The sequence below is a fragment of the Aspergillus welwitschiae genome (assembly GCF_003344945.1).
Source record: "Aspergillus welwitschiae strain CBS 139.54b unplaced genomic scaffold BDQ94scaffold_44, whole genome shotgun sequence".
In the NCBI taxonomy this organism is placed as follows: Eukaryota; Fungi; Ascomycota; class Eurotiomycetes; order Eurotiales; family Aspergillaceae; genus Aspergillus; species Aspergillus welwitschiae.
Window position 1 is genome coordinate 45,047 of NW_020798738.1, and position 26,766 is coordinate 71,812.

General features: G+C 50.5%; 11 protein-coding genes across 11 annotated transcripts; 4 read left to right on the forward strand and 7 right to left on the reverse strand.

The window, feature by feature from the left end:
* Positions 1–259: 259 nt before the first annotated feature.
* BDQ94DRAFT_183398 (uncharacterized protein) lies at positions 260–1,637 on the reverse strand (the record flags this gene model as incomplete). Its single annotated transcript, XM_026774403.1, has 2 exons — positions 260–1,544; positions 1,603–1,637. 2 exons carry the CDS (start codon positions 1,635–1,637, stop codon positions 260–262), a joined length of 1,320 nt encoding a protein of 439 aa, XP_026621551.1.
* A 2,651-nt stretch (positions 1,638–4,288) lies between these two features.
* On the forward strand, positions 4,289–5,465 carry BDQ94DRAFT_174604 (S-adenosyl-L-methionine-dependent methyltransferase; the record flags this gene model as incomplete). The annotated part of the gene is made up of 5 exons (XM_026772379.1): positions 4,289–4,347; positions 4,409–4,619; positions 4,682–4,951; positions 5,030–5,347; positions 5,415–5,465. The coding sequence occupies 5 exons, from the start codon at positions 4,289–4,291 to the stop codon at positions 5,463–5,465; spliced, it is 909 nt and encodes a 302-aa protein (XP_026621552.1).
* Positions 5,466–6,456: 991 nt separating this feature from the next.
* On the forward strand, positions 6,457–8,222 carry BDQ94DRAFT_183400 (alpha/beta-hydrolase; the record flags this gene model as incomplete). Its single annotated transcript, XM_026774404.1, has 1 exon — positions 6,457–8,222. One exon carries the CDS (start codon positions 6,457–6,459, stop codon positions 8,050–8,052), a length of 1,596 nt encoding a protein of 531 aa, XP_026621553.1. The 3' UTR covers positions 8,053–8,222.
* A 1,075-nt stretch (positions 8,223–9,297) lies between these two features.
* On the forward strand, positions 9,298–10,800 carry BDQ94DRAFT_162703 (pyridoxal phosphate-dependent decarboxylase family protein; the record flags this gene model as incomplete). Its single annotated transcript, XM_026769599.1, has 1 exon — positions 9,298–10,800. The coding sequence occupies one exon, from the start codon at positions 9,298–9,300 to the stop codon at positions 10,798–10,800; it is 1,503 nt and encodes a 500-aa protein (XP_026621554.1).
* Positions 10,801–12,486: 1,686 nt separating this feature from the next.
* On the reverse strand, positions 12,487–13,391 carry BDQ94DRAFT_96411 (uncharacterized protein). The gene has a single exon (XM_026776933.1). It carries the CDS (start codon positions 13,157–13,159, stop codon positions 12,590–12,592), a length of 570 nt encoding a protein of 189 aa, XP_026621555.1. The 5' UTR covers positions 13,160–13,391; the 3' UTR covers positions 12,487–12,589.
* On the reverse strand, positions 13,392–14,730 carry BDQ94DRAFT_96410 (uncharacterized protein). The gene is made up of 6 exons (XM_026776932.1): positions 14,344–14,730; positions 14,233–14,285; positions 14,119–14,178; positions 13,973–14,050; positions 13,841–13,918; positions 13,392–13,784 (listed from the first exon to the last, which is right to left on the reverse strand). Exons 1-6 carry the CDS (start codon positions 14,589–14,591, stop codon positions 13,624–13,626), a joined length of 678 nt encoding a protein of 225 aa, XP_026621556.1. The 5' UTR covers positions 14,592–14,730; the 3' UTR covers positions 13,392–13,623.
* A 334-nt stretch (positions 14,731–15,064) lies between these two features.
* On the reverse strand, positions 15,065–17,361 carry BDQ94DRAFT_151816 (uncharacterized protein). Its single transcript, XM_026767821.1, has 3 exons — positions 16,955–17,361; positions 15,749–16,890; positions 15,065–15,677 (listed from the first exon to the last, which is right to left on the reverse strand). Exons 1-3 carry the CDS (start codon positions 17,211–17,213, stop codon positions 15,552–15,554), a joined length of 1,527 nt encoding a protein of 508 aa, XP_026621557.1. The 5' UTR covers positions 17,214–17,361; the 3' UTR covers positions 15,065–15,551.
* Positions 17,362–18,241: 880 nt separating this feature from the next.
* On the forward strand, positions 18,242–19,825 carry BDQ94DRAFT_151819 (putative malic acid transport protein). The gene is made up of 2 exons (XM_026767822.1): positions 18,242–18,259; positions 18,337–19,825. The coding sequence occupies exon 2, from the start codon at positions 18,510–18,512 to the stop codon at positions 19,539–19,541; it is 1,032 nt and encodes a 343-aa protein (XP_026621558.1). The 5' UTR covers positions 18,242–18,259; positions 18,337–18,509; the 3' UTR covers positions 19,542–19,825.
* A 120-nt stretch (positions 19,826–19,945) lies between these two features.
* Positions 19,946–20,263, reverse strand: BDQ94DRAFT_174611 (uncharacterized protein; the record flags this gene model as incomplete). Its single annotated transcript, XM_026772380.1, has 1 exon — positions 19,946–20,263. One exon carries the CDS (start codon positions 20,261–20,263, stop codon positions 19,946–19,948), a length of 318 nt encoding a protein of 105 aa, XP_026621559.1.
* A 1,088-nt stretch (positions 20,264–21,351) lies between these two features.
* Positions 21,352–22,314, reverse strand: BDQ94DRAFT_151821 (uncharacterized protein). Its single transcript, XM_026767823.1, has 2 exons — positions 21,824–22,314; positions 21,352–21,765 (listed from the first exon to the last, which is right to left on the reverse strand). Exons 1-2 carry the CDS (start codon positions 22,047–22,049, stop codon positions 21,431–21,433), a joined length of 561 nt encoding a protein of 186 aa, XP_026621560.1. The 5' UTR covers positions 22,050–22,314; the 3' UTR covers positions 21,352–21,430.
* An 825-nt stretch (positions 22,315–23,139) lies between these two features.
* Positions 23,140–24,994, reverse strand: BDQ94DRAFT_183402 (sugar porter family MFS transporter; the record flags this gene model as incomplete). The annotated part of the gene is made up of 6 exons (XM_026774405.1): positions 23,140–23,527; positions 23,596–23,886; positions 23,946–24,472; positions 24,529–24,715; positions 24,788–24,915; positions 24,970–24,994. 6 exons carry the CDS (start codon positions 24,992–24,994, stop codon positions 23,144–23,146), a joined length of 1,542 nt encoding a protein of 513 aa, XP_026621561.1. The 3' UTR covers positions 23,140–23,143.
* Positions 24,995–26,766: the final 1,772 nt, after the last annotated feature.

Genomic DNA, 26,766 nt, shown 5'->3' on the forward strand with positions numbered 1-26,766 from the left:
AAGGCAGATGACGTGCGGCGCTGTTACCAAAAGAACAATGCCTTCTTGTCGTACTCTGAAGAGGGGCTATGCATGGTGATCTGAATGGATAGTGCACTTCCCGCCGGTTGGGGTCCATTAATTGCCCCAACCAATCGCAGCTGGAGAGTTGCAAGGAGCGACGAGGAGTCACCGGTCTCTGTCACTCCAGCAGCGTCTACCGGATGAATTCTGTGCCGGAGAAAAACAAAAAGGTAACGATTTTGTTCTCCTGAGCAGTTCAAACATGTGGGATGAAGCTCGTCCACTCAACGGTCACATAAGAACTCGATGGAAGTTGTCGCAGGCTGATGAAAGCCTCGATGATGATGAACAAGCGGGCTGGGACCAGACACGCACTGATAAAAGACATGACAACGTCCAGCACCCAAGCACGCCACCCTTTCTCTTCTTTACCGCTAGGCTGCACCCAGATCCATGTCAAGGACTGGTGACCGTCAAAGCCTAACGCAGTGAGAGTAATCCGCAGCATGCTCGACAAGGGAAGACCAGACGCCAGGAAGACGCTCATGATGCGCCACATCAATTGTTCGGTACTCGTGGGGAACACATGGTTCCATCCTAGCAGATGGACAGCCGGATGTACCATAGCTTGGATGGATACCAGTATCCAGGTGCGCTGACTTAAGCCATTGAACACAATCTTGTCATCCGGCATGCGCTGTAAGGGGCTTTTCTGCGGGCGGAGATTCTCGAGGGTCGGTCGGCGATGCCACCGTTGGTGTGGCTTCTCCAGGAAATCAAGTGGTGTCTCGCGGAAGGGCTCAACGCCGATCTCCCCGGCACTGTTGATCAGGCCGTTGACGGATCCGCTCTTGAGTTCGATAACGGTCGGTACCCCGACGCTCTGTGGCTTGTGCATCCAGAAGTAGTAGGTTGTGATTGTGGATAACACGAACGCAATGGTGAAGAGCTCGAGAGGAGATACGGCGAGACCCTGTACGGCCCGGGCAATGGACTGGACCACGAGCCACACCCCTTGCACCAACGCCACGCATTTAGCGAACGTATCTGCCTTGCTCTTATCCCAGATCTCCTCCGCTGTGATTGTAGGGCAGTCGATATGGTGAGTCTCGACGAGGTAGTGGATCGAGGCGGCAGTAATGGGGAAGGGAGGGTAGTCTGTCGATTGAAGGACGAAGCCACCGCTATTGGCGTAGAAAGCGTGTTTGAGTGTCCATTCCTTGTACCCCAGGCGGTGCATATCGCGCACTGATTCCTGGGCCGACTCGTACTGCATGGCGGAGAAGCCGACCAGCATGTCGGGGGCCAAGATAGCAAAGGTTCCCCAGCGGAGCTTGCGCCACAGAACCGTCCAAAGGCTATCATCGGGGGCCGGAATATTCAGATGTAGCACTGTCCAGAGAGCGGTGGAGAGGACCAAGCAACAGCCCCAGATAATATCGATGGTACCCCGATCGTTGGGCGAGTCCACCCAGCCACTCACTTCTCCCGCGGGCAACGGCGCCATGATTATTGCACCACAATGTTCGGGATTGCACGTGCTATTGGAAGAAAGATATCAACAAGTCGGTTTGACCAAGATGGAAGAACAAAACGAACACCTCCCACTGAAGGGTGTTTGCGCGGATCTTCATGGTTAATGAACCCCTCCACATGCTGGGCCATGACGGATCTTTTGTCGGCCAATAATGCATTAGTGCAGACGCAGGGGATGCATATTCCGACCGGCGAGTCACAAATGAGAACGAGAAACAAGAGATAGCATACAGAGCACGATGGAGTCTCGCGCCAAGGGCCCGGAGCGTACAAGTGCGATATCAGGATATTACGATTGGCATGCTGCATGAGCTGACAGGCCTAGACGCAGGGTCTTGATTGAGCAAAGACCATCCTCAAAACATGATTTTTCTCTGCGTGGGGGCCAAAAGTGCAGATCGGACTGGGACACCATCTTGTCCGGAATTGCCTGATGTACTTTTGATTCGAGCACGAGGGTTGCGACCGGCGAAACCTCTGAGACAATGACAACATGCGAGGAATGTCTAATCTAGTCTATAGTAAGCCCTCAGCAGGCACTGTGATGCTTGGGGGCCGAGGAGCAATAGACTTCGTCAACTGCAGTGGAACAAGGAGGGCAGCGTGGCTCTGGATCAATTAACTTGGACTTTAGCGGCTTGAGGGCCCGTCCGCGATAGGCCGCGAGGGGCCGCTGTGGGGGGAAGTCGAGAGCACCGGTGCTGACAGGCGCTGACGGCTGAAGGGCGAGAGCAGGCGAGCGTGACGCGAAGGAATTGCTGGTGGAGATGGGCGGGTCTCAAGCTAACGGGAAGGAGTTGTCCATCCGCAGGTTGATCCCTGAACAGCAGCGATTGGCGTCGCTTATCCCTTCAAGGGGATCCAGTGCTGTCCTCGGTGTTTCTCCAAGGCCCAATCAATGTGGCCAAAGCAACCTGGTCAATCTCTGCATACTTAGTATCGGCAATTTGGGGGCCAAAAGTTACCCCTGCACGAGCGGGGATGTGACTTGAAAAAGGAGAAGATACAGCAACGCCTTCATGTGCATCCCAGGCCTCGTGGCCGACCACGAGGACGCCTAGTCGACAATGCATGCCGACGGTGGGTCAAGTTTGTACACAGAGCACACACTCCCACACGGATTCACAGTATCTACGGAGTACTCAGTGTCTCACCACTTATGCCAAGCCTAAAACCTCCCAAGGGCATGAAACTGCCCAATAGATATCGGGACCAGATTCAACATGTGGTGTAATGATGATAAGCCAAGTAATAGCCGGAGAATGGCCGGTCGCACATATCGAAGGGAGGCACAAGCTTCAGGGGCATCGCACGTTTCCACAGTTTTGACTCACGGGTCTAGGGTCGATGATCTACCTTTTTGCAATTCGCTGTAGGCAGGTTAATCGGAGCAGTTGAACGTATCGCTGCCCTTGGGCACCAGGTGTAACGCCGGCTATGAGGGTTGCCAGCCGCTCTTGCAGTGCCTATTCGTAATCGAATTGTGGTACAGCTGACGGAGAGTAAATGCCCCTTGCACCGTTTCAAGAGTAATCGAACCATCATTGGGTCTTACTGCTGGTGTAGACACCCTCGAGCAAGCAAGCCATCTCTCTCGAAGGCGAGATGATTGTTGCCCGGTGTCTGCTGCATACAGGTTACACCCATGCCCCACCAAGGTCTCACATGCACCTTGTAGCATGCGAAGTCAATCGATCGCAGCTGGAAGGGATCATCGCAACTCTCCGTCGAAGATCACTTTGAACGACAAAATTAGACCATAATCTCGAGACCCGTACGAGGTCTGCCCGAGCTGACCCGGTGGTAAATGCTCTGACAACCTATCAAGTACGTGTTCTGCATTGCTATGCTTCTCGCCCCGCCAAAGCGCACTGAATGTCACCGGGGAATACCAGCAAACACCGTATGTGAGCCACGCGAAGAATGTCTCTGGTATCCGGCACTAAAAGGATACTGTTCGGCCGACAAAATGCCGAGATGAAATATGCACGTTAGAGAGACCGTAGCAATTCTATTTCATCAGAAGGATTTTGGTGGGTTTTGGTGGGCGCCCACAATCGATATCATCTTACGGACTGAAAGGGAAGGCAGATAGGCAAATGCTCCACTAGGGATAGTCTAGACCATAGGTCAGTAAGAACTAATGATGTACACTGCCGAGGTTGTGAGATCTTCCCTCTTACCTCTGTAGGTCGCGTTGAGGTCCCCTTTAGTCCTCTGTATCCCGGACAGGTGGTGTAGTCGGAGAAACACGGTCGCAACAGCCCGTGCTTTGAAACAGAGCTAATCGAGTGCATATGCTTGTGAAGCATACTGATATACCGTTTCTCACGTCAGACGAGATGCCAGCGGAGATTTACCGACGCGAGCGACCACACATGGGTTGCAGTGCTGACCACAGTCAGCTCAAGATACAATCGCCGGGTATCATCGGCGTCAAACCCCTCCGCATTCAGCGTTCGAGCGGGCCACTGCTTGATCGCCGAGCCATTTGCTTCAATGTTACAGTGTTGAATCCTTATGTTCACATCTAAATGGACGACTGTTAGACAGGGGACGATGCATAGCATAGTAAAATTTGGGCGAGAACCATATCACTTACCGTTGGCGGAGACCCGCTCGAGGCTCCCGTCACCAATCGGGGACCATTCTCGGTCTTACCACGATTTGACTTTCCATTGGTGACGCATCTTGGGGTCTGTCGAAGCCTCCAGCCGTCGCATATCAAGTGTCAGTCTCCTCCCATACAATGTCCGAAGCACCTAATCCTCCTGTTCAAGGCCGCCTTATTAGCCATTTTGCCGACCGGTACGCTGGGAATTTTTGCTCGCATCAAAGGCCCGGACCGAACCTAGCTAACTCATACCAGGAGAGCGGAGGACCAAGGCTCAGGCTGGTCCGCACTCTGGGACTCCAACGAGAGCGTTCTTTGGGATAGAGGGAGTCCTTCAATTGCACTAGTCGATGTAGTAGAGCAGCAGCAGGATGTCTTCTTTCCATATACTCGCGATGGACGAAGGAAGAAAGCTCTCGTTCCGGTAATTCTCTCCCCTTTCCACCAGCCAGTCAGCAGGCCGGAGGTTCGCGGAATCGCTATAAAGAATCTTGTATAATATACTAACTAGCTATGATACTCTTACAGGGCTGTGGACGAGGCTATGATCCCGTCATGTTAGCTCTGCATGGCTTTGATGTCTACGGTCTCGATATATCCACCACTGGTGTTTCAGAGGCAACAAAGTACGCCACCTCTGAAATGCAGAGTCCACAAGGGTATAACTTCTCCGCAGGAGCCGTCACTACTAGCGTTGTAGGGAGTGTAAAATTTATTGCGGGTGACTTTTTCAGCTCCGAGTGGGAGAGTCAAGCTCTACAGGATGGTGACAAGTTCGATTTGATCTATGACTATACGGTATATTACCCCCGGCCACCCGGCCTATGTGCTACAGAACAACCTCCAAAATTAAGCAACGAAGCTCACAATCAACAGTTCCTCTGTGCCCTCCACCTGGACCTCCGTCGAAAATGGGCTGAGCGGATGAGCCAGCTCCTCCATCCCGGAGGCTTGCTCGTCTGTCTTGAGTTCCCCATGTACAAGGACACCTCCTTACCAGGCCCACCGTGGGGACTGAATGGAGTCCACTGGGATCTGCTCGCGCGCGGCGGGGACGGGATCACTAACATTACTAAAGAGGAAGAAGACGAAGATTCTGGTATTCAGCTGTCAGGGCAGTTTCGGCGAGCACAATACTTTAGGCCTATACGGTCGTATCCAAGCGGCAAAGGCACGGATATGCTGAGTATTTATGTGAGAAGGTGATGGGTAAGCAATGTGGACTGAGTCGAAAGATATTCTCATACTTACGGATACTCAGCCCCGTCGCCAGTTCGACCGCCCAAAACACCCAGGTGATGGCGATTACTAGGGTCTTGTGTCTAGAGGACCATCCTGCAAGGGTGAGATATCGGCTTAATGCCTGAGGCGAGACGGCCGGCGTATGGATTCGGACTAGCGCAAGAGAAGCCCAAATAATGATTGGTGCGGTTGATGAATCATCCCCAAATTTGGCGCTAGTCTTCTTCGAGATTCTCGCGTCATCATCATAGTTCCCCCTTACCTCCTCTTTAACAGTCATCTTCCACAGAAAATTCTGTTCAATGTCAACTCCTCAGCAGATTGTTACCTAGCTTAGGACTGATATATTTAGCTACTGAATGCTTGTGAGAAGACAGCGAGCAGCATTAGGTGCGCGCTGCGGTCCACGTCCGCTTGATGGCGCGTGATCCCGTTCTAGGTTGGCAAAGTGCCAGCTTGTCCCATGCGACAATAGAACACAAGTGGTTTCAGTTCCTACAATTTCGTCAACACCAATCGTCCTGCGCATAAACACAGTTCCGGTAGTATGGGGCTAAAACGATCCATTGACCTCTTTCGTGCAATCGGGACCGTCATCACGAGGCCCGCCGCGGCACGATGCCATGAAATCTCCGAGAATCGGTGATTCAACCCCCCAGACTACTGTCATTGGTAATGTATCCCGAGAAAATCTGCCCGACCCTAGCAGGTCTCAACTGTCCATTGGTTCGGACTCGGGGTGGCTGCCACTCAGCGTGCCGCATTCCCCGCGTTGACCGGATTACGGGGCCCCGCCGGTACTCACTACCTCGAACCCGGCATGGCTGTCCGAACAGACCCCATACAGTGGTAGCACCAAGCCCGAATTGCTGCGATTAAGGCTTGTTGGCGCCGAATCCTTCGCAATTCCGTCGTTACGTCACGCAGAATATTTGACAATGTCCGGGTGTGAGGGCTGCCGGTTAGACGGACGATGACCGCACTTCGAATCAGCCCACTATAAAGGCGACTCATCGATCCCTGCTGCCGGGCTTCACTTCATCATTCCTCCAGTAAACATCATGCGGTTGGCCTCCGGATTTCTAGCACTGACCTGCCTTGTGCCAGGGATTCTGGCCACAGCGGGCCTCGAATCGTCTGATGCGAATGGTGACAGCCTAACCGTTCGGACTCGTACCGGAGTGTATACCGGAGTAGTTGAGGATCAGTACCCCAACACCCGCATCTTCAAATCCATCGCTTTTGCAGAACCTCCTGTGGCCTCGCGGAGATGGCTACCTCCGGCCAAGCTTCCCAACTCCACGACACATCATACTACATACCATTATCCACCTTCCTGCCCGCAGTTTGTGTCTTCCGCGACTTCCCTGTGGAACCAGTACCTGGGGCCCGGGGATGAAATATACAATGGGAATCAAGGGTACAGCTCCGGTCTCGTGGGAGAAGCGACATCTGAAGACTGTCTGTACCTTGCCATCTGGACGCCAGCCAACGCTACGACCGCATCCAAGCTCCCTGTCCTATTCTTCATGACCGGTGGAGCTTTCACCACCGGCGGAATCAACATTGGGTGGCAGAAACCTACAAATTGGGTCGAGCGTACCCAAGAACACATTGTAGTGACTATCAACTACCGTGTGAACATCTTCGGCTGGCCCAATGCGCGGGGACTGAAGGAACAGAACCTGGGTATTATGGATCAGCGCGCTGCTCTGGAGTGGGTATACGAGAACATTGAACAATTTGGCGGTGATCGCTACAAGATCGTGCAATGGGGCCAGTCGGCTGGCTCGCAAAGCGTCGACTTCCACTCTTATGCCTATCATGACAACCCACTGGTACGTGGATACTTCATGCAGTCCGGCACTGCACTCAAGTCACTTGGATTCTCGGACTACGACCAGACGAACTTTACCTTTGTTGCCAAGCAGTTCAACTGTGACTTCCCCAATCCCGCAGCCGAGCTCGAGTGCATGCGACAAATTCCCTTTGCGCAAATCTCAAATTTCATCGGCCAGTACTCAGACAATGGCACTGAACCCGCGCTGAGCTTCAGTGTCGTTCCCGACGAGCGCTTGATTTTCAGCGATTATCCCGCCCGCTCAGCTGCAGGGAAGGTCGCACATCGCCCTGCAATCATCTCCAACTGTGCCAACGAGTACGCATCCTTGATCACCTATCCCGTGAACAATTTGACTGCTGGCCCGGACCCGGATGCCGTATTGGAGGGTGATCTGACTGACTGGATCTGCCCCACGGCCAACTCGACGCTTCTTCGCAACCAGCAGAATATCCCCGTTTACCGCTACCAGAATGCTGGACAATATCCGAACCTGAATCCATTCCGCTGGCTCGGCGCCTACCATGCTAGTGATCTGCCGATGAACTTTGGCACCTATCCTATTCAGGAGTACCTGGGGAATAGCACCACCTTCGAAGCGGAGGTCAGCCGGACCATGCAGGATCATATCCTCGCCTTCCTGAAGGATCCGTTGAACGGACCGCAGTCACTTGGGTGGCAGCCAGTGAACTCCTCGCTCGTATCGGGCGGCAAGGTGCTTCGCTTCGGGGCTGATGGTAAGGCAGTCCAGCAGTTGGATCGTGTTGAGATTGACGGACCGTGCCGGGGGATTGGCCAATACAACCAGTTCCCATAAGTGTCCGGATGATGAGTGAGGCGTACATACATGTATGCTATGGAGTGATGATATGAGCGACTTGCAGCCTGATTGGATTATCTTATGCCTCTCCTTTGGGCGAAAAGGAAAGGAAAGAGAAAAAAGAATATCTCAACGATCACTCCCGCTATAACATATTTGGCCTAGAGCCGGCGTCAGCGTAAAGCTAATGCTCGGTGACACTTCTTCGTGCTCCGGTCTTCGTTACAGACTCATTGTTGCGGTTGAGTTAGGTGGCTGAAGGAACTTTGAATGACAAAGTTGCGGCGAGCCTGATGTTTCATTTTTGTCACACATTGATATCCGCCGAGTCTGTTGACCTCTTCCATCAAATTTTAAAGTTTATTATCTCCTTCTAATGGATAAGCTCATCAGTGACTCGGTCAAATGCACGGATTCTTGTGTAACGGCCCAATGCAGCAGTTGATCCGGCTCAAAGGGCATGTGTCACGAGGCGGTTGCCCATACACAAGTGACTTATCACGGCGACTTTCCCGGGACCACACCGCTATTACCAATAGATCTACATAGCTCATCCTATACCCATTACTGACGCTACTTGGCATGACTCGTGTAAGCAGTCATTGTAAAGATCTAAATTGGATGTTCAAAAGCTCAGCTACACACTGTACTCGTTGCGAGTGCTTCAGCAGTGGGATGTTAGTACACGCTTTCAGCCATACGATGACGTTACGTACTATGCACTTGAATACATCTATGGTTTGTCACTCGAAGCTAGCACCAACCAAGTAACTAGGTAAACTATTGAAATGTCATATCAGCCTTGGACGTTGTATTTCTAAGAAGATCGGCACACGCAGCAGAGGGAGATGGAGCGACCACATAAGTCGTAAGGCTTTGGGCATTCCAAAACTATGAGAGCCTTTGATGTCCGTAACTTTGCTTTTGTGAGGCTGGAAGTTCTCAGCTGCGGAGTGCGCGATTTTAACCTTTCTTTTTGTGATCTTGGTCTTGATAGACTGATTCTACTCGATCTCTCTTACTATGATCATTACGATCTAATTGGCTCTGGAAACTATCCAAGCCATAATCCATCTTACAACATATCTCATCTTGCTGAGCACATTGGCCCGGGTACGGCTTTCACTATAAAGGCCACCCAGACCTGCATATTCCGTATGTACTGACAGCACCTTGACACGTCACAGACCTCTTTGTTGCCCTATCGCCCTCTCAACTGATTACTCCTTCAAACTTGTTAACATGCGTTTCAATGAACTTCAAGACCAGTCAGACAAAAGTCTGTCTGAGATCATGTCAGAAGCGAGGTCATTATTGACTCAACTTCTCACAACCGATTCTCCAGCCCCATCAGACCCCATCTTTCGAAAGCTCGATACCCATGAGATACAAGACATGCAAGATAAAGTCATGCCGGACGATCATCCTCGAGATCTCGCTTCCTCCATTCAACAAGCCATGACACTCTTTAATTACCAAATGCGCCTCAGTCACCCACATTGCTTTGCTTATATACCAGTTTGCCCAAACCCTATTGCCCGTCTGGGTGATGCCCTCACTTCCATCTGGAATGTAAATGTTACCACCTGGGATACGAGCTCTGGTCCGAGTGCGGTTGAAAAGGCCATGATCCTCTGGCTGGGTGCCCAGCTGGGGCTGCCAGATTCAGTTGGAGGGTGCTTTGTTTCCGGTGGTTCGATGGCAAACATGACAGCCATAATTGCAGCCCGGGATGAGAAACTCCAACCCTCGCAGCGAGCAAATGCCACTATCTACATGTCCGACCAAACACACCTCTCCGTTATGAAAGCCCTACATATCGCCGGCTTCATGGACTATCAGGTCCAGAAGATACCAACTGATGATGACTTCCACATAGATGTGGATATCTTACGCCAAGTCATTACTGCGGATCGTCAACTCGGACGCGTTCCTTTCCTTCTTGTCGCCAATTGCGGGAGCACCAACACCGGCAGCATCGATCCTCTCCATGAATTAGCTGACATCGCACGAGATGAAGGGCTATGGCTCCATGTAGACAGTGCATATGGTGCATCCATCGCACTATCCGACAAGCATCGCCACCTGATTGATGGCATCGATCGGGCGGACAGCGCTTCCTGGGATGGCCACAAGTGGCTCTTCCAGACATATAGTTGCGGAATCGTGCTCACGCGGCACGTCAACTCTCTCAGACACAGCTTCTCCTTTGATGCCGAATATATGAATACTATATTGGCACCGCAGGACACGATTAATTTCAATAAACTCAGTCCAGAGCTCAGTCGCCCCGCGCGTGCGATGTCTCTTTGGCTCACTCTCAAAGTCTTAGGTAGTCGTCGTGTCGGTGAGATGATTGATCAGGGGTTTCTTCTTGCCCGTCAAGCGGACCGTAGTATCCGGCAGTATAAGAACTGGATCATTCCGGCGCCAACAGTTGCTAGCATTGTGGTTTTCAGATATGCACCTCGCGGGTTCAGCGAAGAGGAGCTAGACTCACTGAACAGTGCTATTTCACAACGGCTTTTGATGGAGAATATTGCTGCCATACTAACTACCCAAATTCGGGGACGGAATACTCTTCGACTTTGTGCTATGAATCCTGCCGTGCAGCCCGAAGATATCAGTGATATAATACGTCAAGTGGATAAGGTGGCTCGAGCCGAGGCGTCTAAGATCCAAAAGACATATCCAAGGATGCCTAATATTCTGTGTAGTCATCTGCCAATTTGTCGTGGGTGTTGAAGTTTCTGACTATGCTTAAACTACACTTCATTTCATGTTTCGGGAATAGATGAGTTACGTTTTGGCTAATATTCTCTGTATCGATCTTACATGAAGCTTATAGCATGATATCTAGACAAATTCTTCAGAGTTTAGGTTAGTCTCAAGAGATCGTAGATCTTACAGGTTCAAGGAATGTCGTGTTGACAAAGGTGATCCAATACTGTAAGGTTAGATTGACATCTTCTCTGACCGGTGAACTTAATGTCCCAGAATAAACCGTACACGTTTCTCTACAGCTGCCGTCCCTTCTTCCTCCACGACGAGATACGTCGACAGAAGGCTATGGTCCCACTGGTTGATTCAGGTAGCCAACTGGATCAGATTGGGTTGTTTTTCATATTTGCTAGTTCAGGATCTCTCCCCTTATAACTAATCAGAGGACTCTTCTGGGTTATTTCTTATATCCATGGTTATATATTTTTGACTGCCATCAGGTGACCAGTAAATTTAATTATCATGTGAAAATTGAGAATTACCGGGGGGGGGGGGGGAGTGACATTGCTTTTTATGTGAAGCACGGTGTCTTACTAGACGTCCCATACTAGCCAATAGGAGAGCAGCTATTGAGTAATCCCGAGCCCGACCTTACTAACGTTAGCTGATAAAAATGGTCTCCGGAAACCCCAACAATGATAGTAATTATCGCATTTACTGGAGGGGAAATATCGTATCTCAGAAAGTAAGATCCATTCCCGTGATCAGTCCGGAGAATTGGGCTTACTTCCCGGTGAGAAAGAAGGAAGGAGCCCGGCTCAGATTCGAAACCCGGTTTGCAGATCAATGTGTTTTGAAGATCACTTGACATGATCCAAGGGTGTTGCTGAAATGGTGCAGATGGTTAGAGAGTCTTCAAGGTGTTTTTTTACAAGAATTTCTCTATCATGACCAAGAAAATTGGAAAATCAGATATGATTCCGGGACCCTTTAGAGAGCACACACCACGCTGAGCACTAAGTCCTTCGGGATCTGGACGGACCCATCAGGGATCAGGGATCAGGGCTCAGGGCTCAGTTTTTAGTGCGCCTACGGGTCAAGGGAAGCTTGTCCCGAAGCTTGATTCGGTGTTGTGGGACGGGTATGGGATCTGGTTGGTCGGTTGCGCTGTCCTTAGTCTTAGCATTGTTGACAGTGAACACAACTGAAAAGGTACCTGGCACAGACCCAAGGTGCACGATGACCCAGAGGAAGCAATTAATTGGTGCTATAAGGCATATTTTGAACACTAAACAATATGGGCGGGAGTAAATGATCAACAATCTGCCTAATTCAGCTCACACCGTACTGCAATCAGAAGCACATTTGCCACACTACAACCCAGAACCCAAGCTTATCACATACGATCGGATCCCCTCGGAATTGGATGGTCCCCGAGCTGACTCGCCCTCGAGCTTAGCGCCATCACCGACGAGATCTCGCATCGTGATTCGAAATCGAGACCCCTAGGGTGCATCTTAGCTCTTTGACTAGTGTGCGCTTGACATCATATGCATGGATTGTGCCACTATTTTGGGACTAGGTGATCTCAAAACAGAGTTTCGATGGCTAAAGGGCTGAAGCCGTGTGGCGAAGAAATGGCGCAAGCTCGTAGTTGTGGAATAGAGGGGTCAACCCGCTGCTGCTGCTGCTGGGACTGCGCTGATAAAGCTGGACGATTCCTACGTCTCTGTTTCCCTCTCCCTCCATCTTGATATTTCTCCTTCTCATACTCATTTCGAATCCATACTTCATCCATTCTATACAATCTCTATCAACATAGGCCTTTTTCAAATACACCATGGACTCCTACGGACAAGACAACTTTGGCGGTGGCCGTCGCGGTGGTGGTGACAGTTTCGGAGGCAACGACTCCGGCTTTGGAGGTAACGACTCCCAGTTTGGGGGAGGTGGCTCTGGATTCGGAGGAAATGACTCGGGCTTTGGAGGCAACGGCGGCGGTAACAACTTCGGGGGCGGCAACTCCGGATATGGTGGTGATAATGGGCGCGACAACAACAACTTCAGCGGTAACGACTCCAACTTCGGTGGAGGCGGTTCTGGGTTTGGAGGTAATGACTCGGGCTTTGGCGGGGGTGGTGGTGGTGGTGACTCCAACTTCGGAGGCAACGATTCCAGGACATGGCGGAAATGACTCTGGATTCGGTGGTAACAGCTCTGGCAACTCTGGCTTTGGCGGTAATGACTCCGGATTTGGCGGGGGCAGGAATAACCAGGATAACTTCGGAGGCTCTGGTGGTGGAAATGACTCCTTCGGTGGCTCCTCTGGTGGCCTTGGCGGCTTGGTGAATAAGGCAGAGGGTTTGTTTCCTTTCCCTATCATTCGAGAAGTGACTGGCTTGGAGGTTGGAAATGGTGACTGACAATAAACTCTTATGAAGGCTTACTCAACAACCACGGCGGGAACAACAACAATCAGAGCGGCTCTAACAATGGAGGACAGGGTGGTAACTTTGTCGACTCGATGGTTGACCAGAAGGTTGACCAGTATGTTCCTTCTGGCATGGATGGGGCTGTTAACCAGGGAATCAACCAGGAGGTTAACAAGTTCTTCTAAGTGTTTGCTTCACGAATTATTGATTGCCCATGTCCCTACGCATAGGACGCTGTCTGCCAGTAGTTAATATGTTCATGTTCTATTGAATACGTTGAATCAGTGTCATGGAGGATGATTCCTAGCTCACCAGCGCGTGCTTATTTTCGTAGCTATATACATCAATTTGTTCAAGGGGAACTCTTAAGAGAGTTCCAATCATCTGCCAGTACTATACATGAATAACATCAACCTCACAGGTTGTAGGTGTGCGAGTCGATGTTGATGGTCGACACAGTCCAAGTCTTGCCGTTATCCGAGGTCGACAGTCCGGAGGAGCTGGCCTCGTTGATAGACAAGGTGTCGCCAAAGGAGTTATCCTCGGCGTTCAGGATAATAGTGGTGTCAAGGTACTCTGAGTGTCTCTGTTAATTCTGCTTATTTCTTCCGAAAGACGATTTAGGTACTTACTGTGAGCTCCTGCGGTGCTCTGGCACGCATCATCCTGGCACTCAACTGCCGTGCCCCAGCCCTGGGCTTGTCCCGAGCCTGGTCTTGATCAGTATACAAACAAAACCATAAATTATAATCGGCGAAACGCACTGGTCGAAAGAGTTGAGACCACCTCGCCATTGATCGAGACGGTCTGGTCGTACTTGCCCGTGCTGTCGTTGTACTTGTCTTCAGGTAGATGGAGGTTAGTTTCCATCCTTGAGGGGAGCCGTGGACATAGCAAATGAGATGCTTACAGTGCATGGTCACCTTGTCGCCAGCAGAAGCCGGGACTTCCTTGCCGCCGAGTTGCGTACCTACCACGAAGTTAGCTTGACCAATACTGGTATAATAAAACCATGGGGACTCACCTTCAAGGGTGCTAGCCCATGTACACCACTGTCCAGAGCTGGCACCACAGTTCCTGTAATCACCTTTTAACAAGTGTCCCGAGCAGTCGTACTCTTACTCAATCTACTTACGAGTTGGGATCAGAGAAAGAGACAGCGAGGGCCTGGATCAGATCACCACCGCTTGTACCCATGCCGGGCCAGAGAGCAAGACGGTCCTTCTGGGGGCTAGGAGCCTCGGGCAGAACCAAGGTGGTGTTGGCCTCCCTGATCCACGACTGAGTAGGGCCCAGAGAAAAGTAAGGGCCGAATCCGACCGTGCTCTGGCCGTGAGCGGCACCAATGGCGGCCAGGAAGGCAAGAGCGTCAATTCCACGCATTGTGATGAGTCTGATGATCCGTGATAGGGTATGGCAATAGACTTCGACGGACGGGATAGGCGCTGATTGTGTCTTTTTCCCGAACAGACCTACCCTGTCTTTATAGGCAACGAACCGGACGGCAAAGGAAACATGCCCGTGTTGTTTCAACAAAGGGGGATGACTCCACTCCACGCCGTAAAGTGCCAAATAAGAACGGTAATTGTTCCGGAACCGCGTGATGGTCTGGATCACCACTTTGTAGCCACTTTCGCAACGCTTTCGGAGGAATTGCCGTTTCACGCCCTGTTCGAGGTCACCCCATAGGGTATTTTGCAGACCCTGGGGGATTCTAGCGCGGCCCTAGTGTCAATCCTCGACGCTCCGAGGCCCACCAACGTTTCATGGCGGTTCCGGAAGTGTCGATCTCTACCCGGAGAGGCAGAGAGCAATATACTTTGTTATATAGGGCAGTGGGCTGTTTTTGCACGAATCTCGCATGAATCAACGGCATATTGACACTCACTCTATCTCTGAATAATGCCTCCTTTTAGCTTAGACTGAAAGTGCCTCTGCGTTGTATGGACAATAGATTAAGCACCGATGCAGCTGTTCCATTCTGGATTTGGGCTCCCCACAGGACACCCTGGGTCCCTGTAGTATTACCGCGAAGACTACAGATGATATTAAGTTAACGGAAATCGGTATGAGGGTGCGAGGCGGGAAATGATAGAGGAAGCCGAGGTCATTTGCGAGAAATACCTAACCATATCCCACAAGCACATGAATTCATAACAGACAATTCCCCCATAAATGTCTACAAAATACAACGGTTCTGCCAGGTCTTCGTCTACATGACGAGTAACGGTCTACTTGTTCAACTCAAAAGATGGAAAGACCAAGTGGGGCTCAGGTTCGAGAAAGGACTTGGTCTCTGCTACAGATATTTGCCCCACTACCAAGCTTTGGGGCACACGGATCTTACAATTGCAACGCGTGGCCATGGTACTTCGGTTCCTCAAAAGCAGCAGGGCTGATGGGTTCATCGGACCGTTCCGGGAATCCGTCAAAGGACTTGGCGTAAGTCGCAATGGAGTGGGCAACGAGCTAAGGTAAATCATCCCAGTTAGCAAAAGAATGATCGGCATAACAGTAACTAATGCTGGATGCGGTCCTACCTTGGTGTTCCACTCCCACGCAGTCAAGTTCACATTGGCCACCGTATCGCAGATCTGATGGTAACACGGGTCATACCATTGGCCAGCAACCCCACCAAACATGTCCGCTTCCTCGACAGTCTTGATACCCTCTGCTCCCGTGGCAATGCCACCACCCGGAATACCATGCCGAATGAAGGCATCATAGTCGCTGCGTCCGTCAAACGGAATGTACGTGTAGTTGAACCCATGATCTTCGTAAAAGTCGGTGTACAGATCACGAAGCTCCTCAGATCCCTCGGGGTTCACAGCATTAGTGGCATTGTAAACTTGGTACGCAAAGTTGGGCGAGCCGAGCATGTCGTAGTCCATGAACAAGCGGATCTTGCGGTTCTCTTCCGGGGTGAGAACGGACACGTAATAGTCAGATCCGAGAAGGCCTTCCTCCTCGGCGGCCCACCAAGCAAATCGCACGCAGTTGTTGACACGGAACTGGGTGAGCAATGTGGCAAGCTCCAAAAGGGTCAGAGTACCAGACCCGTCGTCATTGATACCCGGGCCCTCGGCCACGCTGTCACTGTGGCCACCCAGCATTACACAATTGTTCGGGTCACCATCCGTGGTCTGCGCGATGATATTGGTGGTGTGGATGGTCTCTACTATGGCATCAACGTAGGCGATAGCGTCCACCTTCTCGCCTTTATTCAACTTCTCCAGGACTGGGGCAGCATCCTCGTCTGAGATACCAAAGGTAGCAACATGATCGGGGGTTGGGTTTCCTAGAGTTCCGCTTAGGTCACCCCGCTCGTTGTTGTAGATGACGGCAGCAACAGCTCCCGCTTTACCAGCTAATTGAGACTTGGTCCCGAACGGACAGCTTCCCCGACTGATAAATGCAACGGCGCCTTTCAAGTTGGACGGGTAGTCCGAGGCCTCACACCCGAGGTTGGATACAGCAACCAGAGAGCCATATACCGGCTCCTTATTCCTCGTTGGAGGAGTGAGACCCATTGGTGTAGCTGACTTGGGAACATCGTGACCAAGGACAAGGCGAGACTCGAAGACATTACCGCTTACGGCAGGGAAGGACTGATTGACGACAGTATAATAATCACCGAGGTCGGTAAGGGTGGAGTATATGTAGTCGAGCGTGCCAAGGTGACCTGGGGAGCAAAGGTTGTCAGCTAATTATCGTATTCCAGGGACATGATGAAAAATATATCGTACCTTTACTGCCAATGACGCGAGTGGGGTGGTTATACTCGTCTTCTCCCAGCTCCGCAATCTTGTAAAGCTGCCGGGCCCTGTCCAACAGATTCTCCGCCTTGACCTGCTCTTGAAGCAACGGAGAGCTAATTAGGGGTTTATCACCTGCATTTGGTTTCTGCCACTGTGAATTGGAGTCTTGGACCAAGGGTAATTGTAAAGCACCGACCTGGCCCAGGAGGACTGGGACCAGATGTAGCGCCGCGGAGTCAATGCGCATGGTGAGCGAAACAAGGCACTATATGAATAATGATATCTAAGGAAGAATAAAGGATAGAGGGCTCCAGAGAGAAGGGGATGGAGCCCGTTGAATGGAGGCTGGAGAGAAGGCGAGACAGGGAGAAGAGCAAACAACAACCTGGGGAGGAATAAATACGAGGAGCTGGGAAGGGGAGCTTCTGCCAGGAACCGGTCAGATGATAAGCGATAAGATAGACCCGTGACACCCACCTGACCTGCCTCATCGGGAAAGGCGTCACGCTCGGCCCGACTGGGTTAGTGCCCCCTCCAGCCTCATTTTCAAGGCAATTCTCCACCATTCCATCTTCTCGGCAACACCAGGAGTCACCACCCTTCCGACACAAAGTGCCATCCTGCCTCCGCAAAGTAAGATGGGTTTCTTTCTTCGTCCCACTGGGAGTCAGTTCGCAAATCCCGTGCAGTCAATCGGAATCGTTCCGTGGATTCCAACGGCAAGCACAGGGCGCCCTTCCTTTCCCAAACCGAACGGACCCTTTGATCAGCATCACTCGTGAGCTTGGGTCCCCATCGCACTCAGCATGACATTGAATAACTGTTTTGGCAAAGTAGTTAAACAGATAGTCTTGCGGTTCTTGCTGTTCCCGGTCTTGACTAAACAATTATCTTCCAGATCGGATTAGAAACCCGAGCCGTCAAACTCCTGGATCGATCCTTCAGGTCACAGTCTAGCCCGATGATATTCGTCCGAAACAGAGCAAGCCATTGCTGGAGTCGATGCCAGCGCAAGAATCTGATACCTGTTCCGCAAGTGTCAGTTGTTGTGATACACAACTAGACGGTCCCTTCTTATTGTAACAAGCACTCTTATGACCAGGGGGACACAGTAATGCTGTGCTACGTCTGACTAGAGCCACTGCTGTCGGTCGCCTATATCCGGATACTAGTATTCGGTACAGTTATCGGGAAGTTGAACTGCGCCAGTTCCATGGGATTTCCAACGGACGGTTACCACCCATTTTCTTGGGCCGAGTTACGTCACTGCAGCCTCATCTAGAACAGACAAAGGTTGGTCAGAGCCGTAGCAGCCCCGTTCTAGAGCTCTTGTAACTTGACTTTCCTGTCGGGCATGCTTCTTGCTGTAGATTGGAATCGAATCGAGCAATTACCATCGTGAGATCACTAGCTGTACGGTCAAGGGGATCATGTTGTCATTCAGGTCAAGATACCCTACGTTTTGAATTTCATCCTTGAAGGCAACGCTTGCCAGACCCTCTTCCGTTAATATACAAGGCATTGACTCGAATATCTCTGCGAAATGCAAAATTATGAGTCCCAAGACACACAAGTACCAACGTCGCCAGTCTGCATCGCCATTTGGAATTTTTCCTCACAATGGTTTCTCCTCCCACAAGGTACTGGCGTATTGGCCGTTATTCTTCATCAACTGGACTACCAATTCAAGGGCTTGCGTATTATCTCTGTGATAGTTTGGGTATATACAATTGTTCTCCTGGCACTATGCGTATCCGTCTACCTTGCGCGAATCTTCATGTATCCACAGAACGTCGCACGAGCCCTCCGGACAAGCATGGTAGAGGTATCATGCCTTGCTAGTGTCTCTATAACATTCACGACTATCATTCAAATGATCGCCTTAGCCGTTGCTCAGCAATGGGGTGCAGGATGGCCAATGGCCTCATACGTTCTGTGGTGGATCAATACGGCTATGGCTTTGTTTGCTGTTATGGGGATACCGTACATTTTCGTGAAGCTACAAGCTCCCGGGATCAAAGCTATTGTACCTGCCGTTCTGCTTCCATTGATATCTGCGTTGACCTCCGCCGCGGGCGGAGGTGTCATATGTGAGTATAGTGGAATTGGTGCTCGACTGCAAGTCCCGGTTATCATTGTAGCATACCTTGAAGTCGGCGTCGGTATTCCCTTGGCCATGGTCTTTGCCGATGTCTTCATTGCGCGTCTCTTCGAGCGCGAGTTCATGCCCATGGATCAGGTCTACCAAGATATGATTCTCTGTGGCCCGTTTGGGCAGGGCAGCTTTGCGCTGCTCATTCTCGGGCAGGTTGTACGTTCTGGGGCATTTGCAGAGTACAATCGGGGGTCATTCCTGACCGCTGAAGCAGCGATCCCAATTGGCTTTGCCAGTCAATTTGCCGGTTTGCTCTCTTGGGGCTACGGGACATTTTGGTGGGGCTACGCCATCATAAGTATTTTGCATACTGCTTTCAAACAACCCGGAGGCTGGCGGAGGATGCAGTATTCACTTTCAGCCTGGTCTCTAGTTTTTCCATGGGTGAGTGTATGCTCATTTTTGAGATTCATGATCTGACAGGATATTGCAGGGTGTATATGCCAATGGCGCCGTCCAGCTTGGGAAAGTCATGGACTCCCCCGCATTCAAAGTGTGGTCCACTGCACTAACCCTCATGCTTATCATTATCTGGATTGTGAATCACATATTCACCATTAGAGGCTTAATTACGGGGCGAATCCTGTCACTTCAGCACGGGTGGCGGGTCGGTCAATACCAAGCCGGAGAAGTCGATAAGCAGGTCTAACGCGAGTCAAATACAACGGCTATATGCGTGAAATATCTCGACTTTTATTATCCAGTAGTATATAGTATCTTCAGTATCAATGGAGTTCCATATCCATTTCACGTATCACATGTTGAACAGAAATGACCGTCTCAGAACACATCAACATGCGCATCCATAATTCAAGACACTAAACCTAATCAAATTTATCATTCGCAGCCTCAAAGGCATCCGCCTCATCCTGGCCTGAGACGCCTCTATTCATCCTCGCACCATCTGTAAACGACCACTGATCGGTGACCGGATTACCATACTCATCGACGGTGGTCTCAAAGTATTCCTCTGGACCCCAGCTAGAGGTCGGATCGGCTGCCAGGGATGCTGCAGTGGCTGACTGCGATGAAGATTGCTGTCGCTCAGCAGCTCTTTGATTCTGGGTGGTGTTGCGAAGACGACGGCTTTGCTCATCGTTCTGGGGGTATCGGAACGCGGTGTCGGTTTTGGTGTGCGGCATTTTGATTGTTAAGCTAGCTACAAATGTGAGATGACCATCGTCTTATTAGTTAGCAATTGGTAGTACACACTTACATCCACTTCAACACTCAATCAATGATTAATACTATGCAGTAGTGTTTGAATTCATCTCATCTCATAATGTCAAGAATGGTAGTTCTTCTATGCACATGTACACCAGCCAACGTCCCAATCTATATAATATCCCCTTACCACTAACAGCCCGTAAATGACGTCCCCATTTCTCAAGTCCACCTAATGCATGACGCATTTGCCATCGCCACCATCAATACTTTCCCAAAGACAACATCTTGAAGATTTCTTCTGCCCCTGGTTATCCTGAACTGTGTCTTTCCGATGTGGATAAAGTGGGTCATATAGTGCACGCGGGATGGCTGCCTCGATCTTAATAAGCTTAAGCTTCGCTACAATGGTATTATCCCGCAGACTTTGGGTTTGGGTTGAAGTCGAGGTTTCATCATTGCCATTGTACTGCTTAGAGGCGGTGATATCACGGTGAGATACATACAATTCTATGTGATGATGAAGAATGTCATACATCAGGATCATTGAAATACACCGTTGCCTGAGGCCAGAGTGTTATTCTGCCACCGCCTTTTTTTCACAGAATCCCAGCTGCTTTTTCTGGGACTGTATGTTCTTAAATCCGTTCAAACCCGAGGTATCTTACTCGAGGTTCGCTAGGTTCTACCGGTTTTGACGGACTATATGGCGGTCAATCTTCGTAAAAGTTACCTTTCTTGAAAATCAATATGATGCATTGCACTGTTGGCTGTATACCCCTGCTCAAATGACTGTGGAAATATCTTTCTGTGCTGAAGTTCGCAAATACATGTTAATCGACTGTCGACAGAGTACACAGGATCCTTCTTACGTTGCACCGATGCCTACTGTTACTATCAAGGTTACTGCCCTAATGTTTGATCCCCTATTTACCACAATGCTTGTAGAGATATTCGAATAGGACGGGGAGTAGTCCGGAAGTTAAGATATACAAGCGATTAAATTGTACAGCCTAGATGAGAAGCAGACGGTGAACTGTGAAAGAATAAGGAAACGAAAACGCCGAAAAAAAAAAAAAAAAGTCATAACAGGACGTTAGATCATACAGTCATGAGATATCAGCAGGGCAGGCCCAAGTACCACCTCACTTGCTGCCAAACCCTGGGATCGCACTCCCCCAACTCCTGGCTCCGCTAGCAACGGAAGACCCAGCCGACTGTATTCCAGTAGCCAGTCCCTGGCCTGCCTTTTTAGAGTTGTCGACAATAGGATCGGTTGCTCCTCCGAGGGGTCCTCCATAAGAGCCATTTTTATCTTTTCCTCCACGCTCAGCGCGATTGAGCCCCTCCTTGGAGACCATGTTACCGACAGGAACCAGCAGACCGTTTTCGCCCAACTGGTTTCCAACGAGGTTATTCACGTCGTCTTGGATCTGATCGGCTTGCTTAACGCCGGTGACCTTGGTCTTGGAAAGGTTATCTGGTTGGGACAGTTAGCATGGGCAGGAGCAGACAATATGAAGAGGAAGCTGGCGTACCCTTGGTCACGTAGGAAGCCTTGTTATCACCTTTGCCGAACCACTTAAGATATTGGTCCTCCAGCCAAGGTATCCACTTCTCGTATTGCTCGTTGTAGGCTTCTTTGACCCACTCCGTGAAGGACTGCTTATTGCGTTGCTCGGCAGGAAGGCTGTCGTATAGCTTGCGCTGTTCTTCTTCGGTGTGGTTGGGCGTGGTAGCCATGGTTTGCTTGATAGTGTCCATTTTCGATGATTGAAAAGCTACTGTTCAACTCAAGATGAAAGAGATATGGTCCAGAGCAAACACGGTTGATGTAGAATGATTCCGAGCATTCTGCCCCTCGATCCTCCACTCAAAGTATATATGTGTGGTGAGATGGACTGGTTGAAGAACGGCATGACGTATGTGGTTTTGCCAAGCTCAGATACATGACGGCTTTGGTACACATGTGGTACACAGTAGTTATTAGGTTCTGATGTATGGATTGCGGACGTGGTTCACCTCCAACGGTGGGCTGTGATCAAGTGACAGATGGCGAGGGACGCGTCGACGGGAGCTGGTATGATGTCATGGCACATTCGCGTTTGCCGTCCGCTGAATATACATAAATACGTCACAGCTGAGATAAGTAGAGACTAGTCACCTGACTTATTCACTTTATGCGACTTTATTATTTTCCACCAATCGGTAATATTGAAGGCTTGATGAGACTCGGGCTGGCCAGAAGAGGAAATATCTGCGGTTGGCCAGAACAACTGACATCTTGATCTTGCAGCTGCATCAGGATCCTTGGATTGTCAAAATTGTGGATGTGTGGTCTGTCGTGGTCCATGACCCTGTTCTTGCATTCCGTAAACTGTTACCCGATTTTTAAATATCAAAAGTACCAGTAGTACTACTGGTATGCTTATCTAGAATGGACACTCGATCAGTTGAATAGCGGTTGTAGTGCGCACATAATATCAAAGCTAGGTTGATCCGGAACATAGAGGTCTACATGCGGCAAAGAAGGACGACTTGACAGTTCAGATGCATCAGCTGCCACCAGCAAGATGGCCTGCGCATTATACTATTCATATTGTGACAGAGAAATAGGTACTAGCACAAGTATCAGGAAGGACCAATTCATTCGATGGGTGGAAGAGCATGTGGTGTTGGCTCGTTTACTCGCTAGATGGATTCGGCGGCCTCACATCATCTACACTGCCTCATCAAGTTCAACAACTACTTCACCCCAGATTTTCTGATTCTCTATGGATTACATTCCATTGAAATTCCATATATTCGTTCTGTGTGCTCATGTAGGGTCGCTAACTCATTCAAACAAATATAGCTCATCACGCCATTTCGTCATGGGTCGACACAACTCCCTTTTCTTGGTCAGCCATGTCCTTGTGCTTGTGTCGCTCAACTTCTTCGCCGAAGCGGTCATGAATCTGGTGCGTCTTCCAGGGCTTCATGTCCGTCTCAAACATCAAGTCAATGTCTTCAAGCGATCGTCGAGCAGTCTCCGGGTAGAAAAAGAACACATGGAACGTCATCACAGTGCAAAAGACACCGAAGATGATATAAGTCTTCCACTGAATGTTGGTGAAAGCAGGTGCCACAAAGTACGCCAACGCGAAGTTGAAAATCCAGTTACCCGCAGCTGAGAGACCGACACCCTTTGCACGGTACTTGAGGGGGAAGACTTCAGAAGCATAGATCCACGCTACTGGGGCCTATATCATGTCACGTTAGCTGAGGGTGACTTTGAATCGCCGCGAGGGATTGAAAACAAACAACGTACCCAGGTGAAACCATAAACGGCAACGAAAATGTACGAGCAGGCGATGACACCTTTGCCGGGTGGTCCCGTAATTGACCACTTCAGGTTCGCATTGCCATCGACCGAGTCAACATGATGACCACGTGAAGCCATAAGACCAGCAATAGCAAAGTGGCAAGCCATGCAGAGGACGGATCCAGTGAGGAGCAAAAGCCGTCGACCGATACGATCAACAAATGGCAGAATAGTACCCGTTGTGACTAAGAAGATGACGTACTGGATGGCTGACGAGTACAGGGTGGTGTTTCCAGACTAAGCAAGAGCGTCAGTTGAGCTTCATGGGCTGCCTCTTGAAGTAGAAATAGACTTACCATGCCTGCCATGTTGAAGATGTACACGACGTAGTACATCGCAACATTGCCTCCGAGCAACTGCTGCCAGACCTGGGCGCTGACACCGCAAAGGGTTCGCTTCCAAATCTTTGGTCCGAACAGTGAAAAGAAAGAAACGTCCTTGGCCTCTTGGGCAATGCGTGCTGCTTCCTGCACTTCTTCGTATTCCACTTGGACCACGGGATCGTTGCGGTCGCCCTTGGCATGCAGCAGAGCTAAAGTATCCAAAGCCTCCTCCCAGCGCTCTTTACTTGCCAGCCAACGAGGAGATTCGGGGAAGAAGGGTAATGCGGCAAGTAGGATGAGGGCCGGGATACCCTGAACACCCCATGATACTCGGAAAGAAGCTGCTCCAGCCAGACCTTGGCCGCATCCGTACGAGATCAGATACATGATGAGCATACCCCATTCGATGGCCCATTGCTGAATGCCGACGATACGACCACGAATCCGAGCCGGAGCTAATTCAGCGAGATAAACGCAGACCTGTGAGGATGTGATACCGACTAGAAGAGTTGTTTAGCACGTGCAGGACTCCAGATATACAGCTGAGGATTCATACCGGACAGGCCGCTGATTACTCTCCCGGCGACCAGGTGGGCGACATTTTGGGCGCTACATTGAATCGCAGCGCCGATGACCCAGATGCAACACGCTAGCATAAGGGAGTAACGACGACCAATTCGGTCTGATATGAAGCCGGCAGCGAGCGCACCGGCAAAGGAGCCAGCAGACATGGAAGCGGTGATCTAGAAGTGCCCCATCCTACCATCAGTACTTCGTGTATATACCGCTGCTCTTGAAGTGGCTCGGTTACTTACACCACCTTGCAAGTCGGAATCTGGGTGGTTGAAGTATTCCAGATACTGATCCGTGCCAATCCAGGCACTCATGGAGCTGACATCGAAGCCGAACAAGGCACCGCCAATGGTGCCGAAGCCAGCCAGGACTGTGACTCCGTTAGCTTTAGCAACGCGGCCGCCGTCAGATACCTAAGCCATACCGTAGATATTCGAAATGCGATACATGATGTCCAACGGTCTCACCGAGCTGTTCACGACGAGTGGACTGCAACCGGGGTGGAATGCGGAGAAGCAACCCGGGACCCGGGCTACATTTATAGAGCACTTAGGGACTAGCTGCCGAAGCTGCATCGCGCCGGTACGGCTTCAACGGCATGGCGTCACAGACGGACTCGTGGTGCAGTGGGTGGTGCGAGACACGCATGGCCGATAAACCCCGAAAAAAGGAAGGATCGCCGGGCCTTAATGCGGAGGTCCGGGGATTCAGGATGGAGCACGAATCAGAGATTCCGGGGACGGACGGGGTCTGCCTCCCGAGTGGAGGGCGTCACGGCCCCGGATCCAGTCGGTTGATTCTGCGACGGAGATTTTCCCAGTTCGTGCCTGCCGTCCGGCTGAATGCCATTTTAACCGAGTTCGGGTGAATTGACACTGCCAGGGAAGTCAGTGGCCCATTTCTGGAGACCTCCATGCGGAGTAATTATTATCACTCGTGAACTGGCTCTCGTCATTGAATCCTGTCTGTCTCGGTAAGGCTTCGCTTGAGATCCATGGCATGTGTTCGCGACAGCCCGGCACCTCGCCATTCATGGGTTATCCAGACAGTGCCGACAAGAAGGGTTGAACGTATTCTCCGCTCGGCCACCCAGACGCACTTACTAGGACATGCAATTGGAGGTCGGTTCTCTGGTCACATATCCAATCAAATAATTGCAACGTGATGGTTGCTGGCAACACGAATACACATGCATGTCTCATGGCCCCAACTTTGACCTTCCCCATCGCCTATTCGCCCATCATCATCTTCACTCATTAACGAACGTAGATGATCTAACTGGGCAACCCCAACTGCCAATCTCAATAAATCGTAGAACACTATATAAAAAAACATGCGTTCGAATATCTTCAAAGTGGCTGCCTGGGAGTGGCTGGACTACCCGATTAGCCCATCCCATGGCTTCGGGTATGCCTATTGTCACTCCGTCGGAGGCGTGCTCATGACCAATCGGAAAGGTCCTGGCACGGCTACTGTTTGATCATAGCTCCTGACTGCATCTGACTCTTGTGATAATATCAAAATCAATGAGTAAGCGGATATTTATGCAGTTTTCCGCTGCGGATTTGGGCTACTGGCACCGTGTGTCAGAAAACGACAGATGGATTCAGGGAATTCCCCAAAGAATTGCTAGGGGGTGTCGACCGATTCCATTCCCAGATTTTCAGGCTACGTATAATATGTTGCTGGGGGTTTGGAGAGATTCATCTTTAGACGGGTACTAAAGCCCTTCGCATTCTCCAGCAGCCAGTGATTCATCAACTTAGTTACTAGGATGATGCGCCTCTGAGCATGGTTACGTTTCGCATCCCTGGCCTAGCCCTGCTATTCATCTTTAAGCGGATCCTGCAAAGTGCCTGCGTGTCTCCACTACCAATGCGACAGTTGGGGGAAGGTGAGACGAGATCCGATGTTCCCATCTGTCCCCTGCTCCATGTCAAATAGAGTCCCTGAGCGTCGGGGACCAACAACGCCATTATGCAGCCAGATACTAACCGTCAGTGTTGTTCGAACTTTGTTCTATAGGCAGACTCTCGCACATGCACGCAATACCATTGCTGAAAGCGCTTTTGAAACAACATCGCGACACGCCGTTTTCTGACCAGGATGTGCACTCTCACAGACTGTCATTGAATGCAATCCGAATCCAAATCATAACAATCCACCAGCACTAGAAGCAGCCCATATGCTCAACATGGAATCAGTTCTTTGCACTAGTGGT

What these genes read in the sequence shown, in the direction of transcription:
- BDQ94DRAFT_151819 (XM_026767822.1), top strand. Translation starts at nt 18,510, where the DNA reads ATGCAAAATTATGAGTCCCAAGACACACAAGTACCAACGTCGCCAGTC.
- BDQ94DRAFT_151816 (XM_026767821.1), bottom strand. Translation starts at nt 17,213, where the DNA reads ATGCGCATTGACTCCGCGGCGCTACATCTGGTCCCAGTCCTCCTGGGC. An exon ending in TCGCGTCATTGGCAGTAAAG is followed by an intron (nt 16,891 to 16,954) that starts GTACGATATATT and finishes TTTGCTCCCCAG; the next exon opens with GTCACCTTGGCACGCTCGAC. An exon ending in CGTGGGAGTGGAACACCAAG is followed by an intron (nt 15,678 to 15,748) that starts GTAGGACCGCAT and finishes GATTTACCTTAG; the next exon opens with CTCGTTGCCCACTCCATTGC.
- BDQ94DRAFT_96411 (XM_026776933.1), bottom strand. Translation starts at nt 13,159, where the DNA reads ATGATAGGGAAAGGAAACAAACCCTCTGCCTTATTCACCAAGCCGCCA.
- BDQ94DRAFT_96410 (XM_026776932.1), bottom strand. Translation starts at nt 14,591, where the DNA reads ATGCGTGGAATTGACGCTCTTGCCTTCCTGGCCGCCATTGGTGCCGCT. An exon ending in CGACAAGGTGACCATGCACT is followed by an intron (nt 14,051 to 14,118) that starts GTAAGCATCTCA and finishes ATCTACCTGAAG; the next exon opens with ACAAGTACAACGACAGCACG. An exon ending in GAGCACCGCAGGAGCTCACA is followed by an intron (nt 13,785 to 13,840) that starts GTAAGTACCTAA and finishes AGAGACACTCAG; the next exon opens with AGTACCTTGACACCACTATT.
- BDQ94DRAFT_151821 (XM_026767823.1), bottom strand. Translation starts at nt 22,049, where the DNA reads ATGGACACTATCAAGCAAACCATGGCTACCACGCCCAACCACACCGAA. An exon ending in GGCTTCCTACGTGACCAAGG is followed by an intron (nt 21,766 to 21,823) that starts GTACGCCAGCTT and finishes TGTCCCAACCAG; the next exon opens with ATAACCTTTCCAAGACCAAG.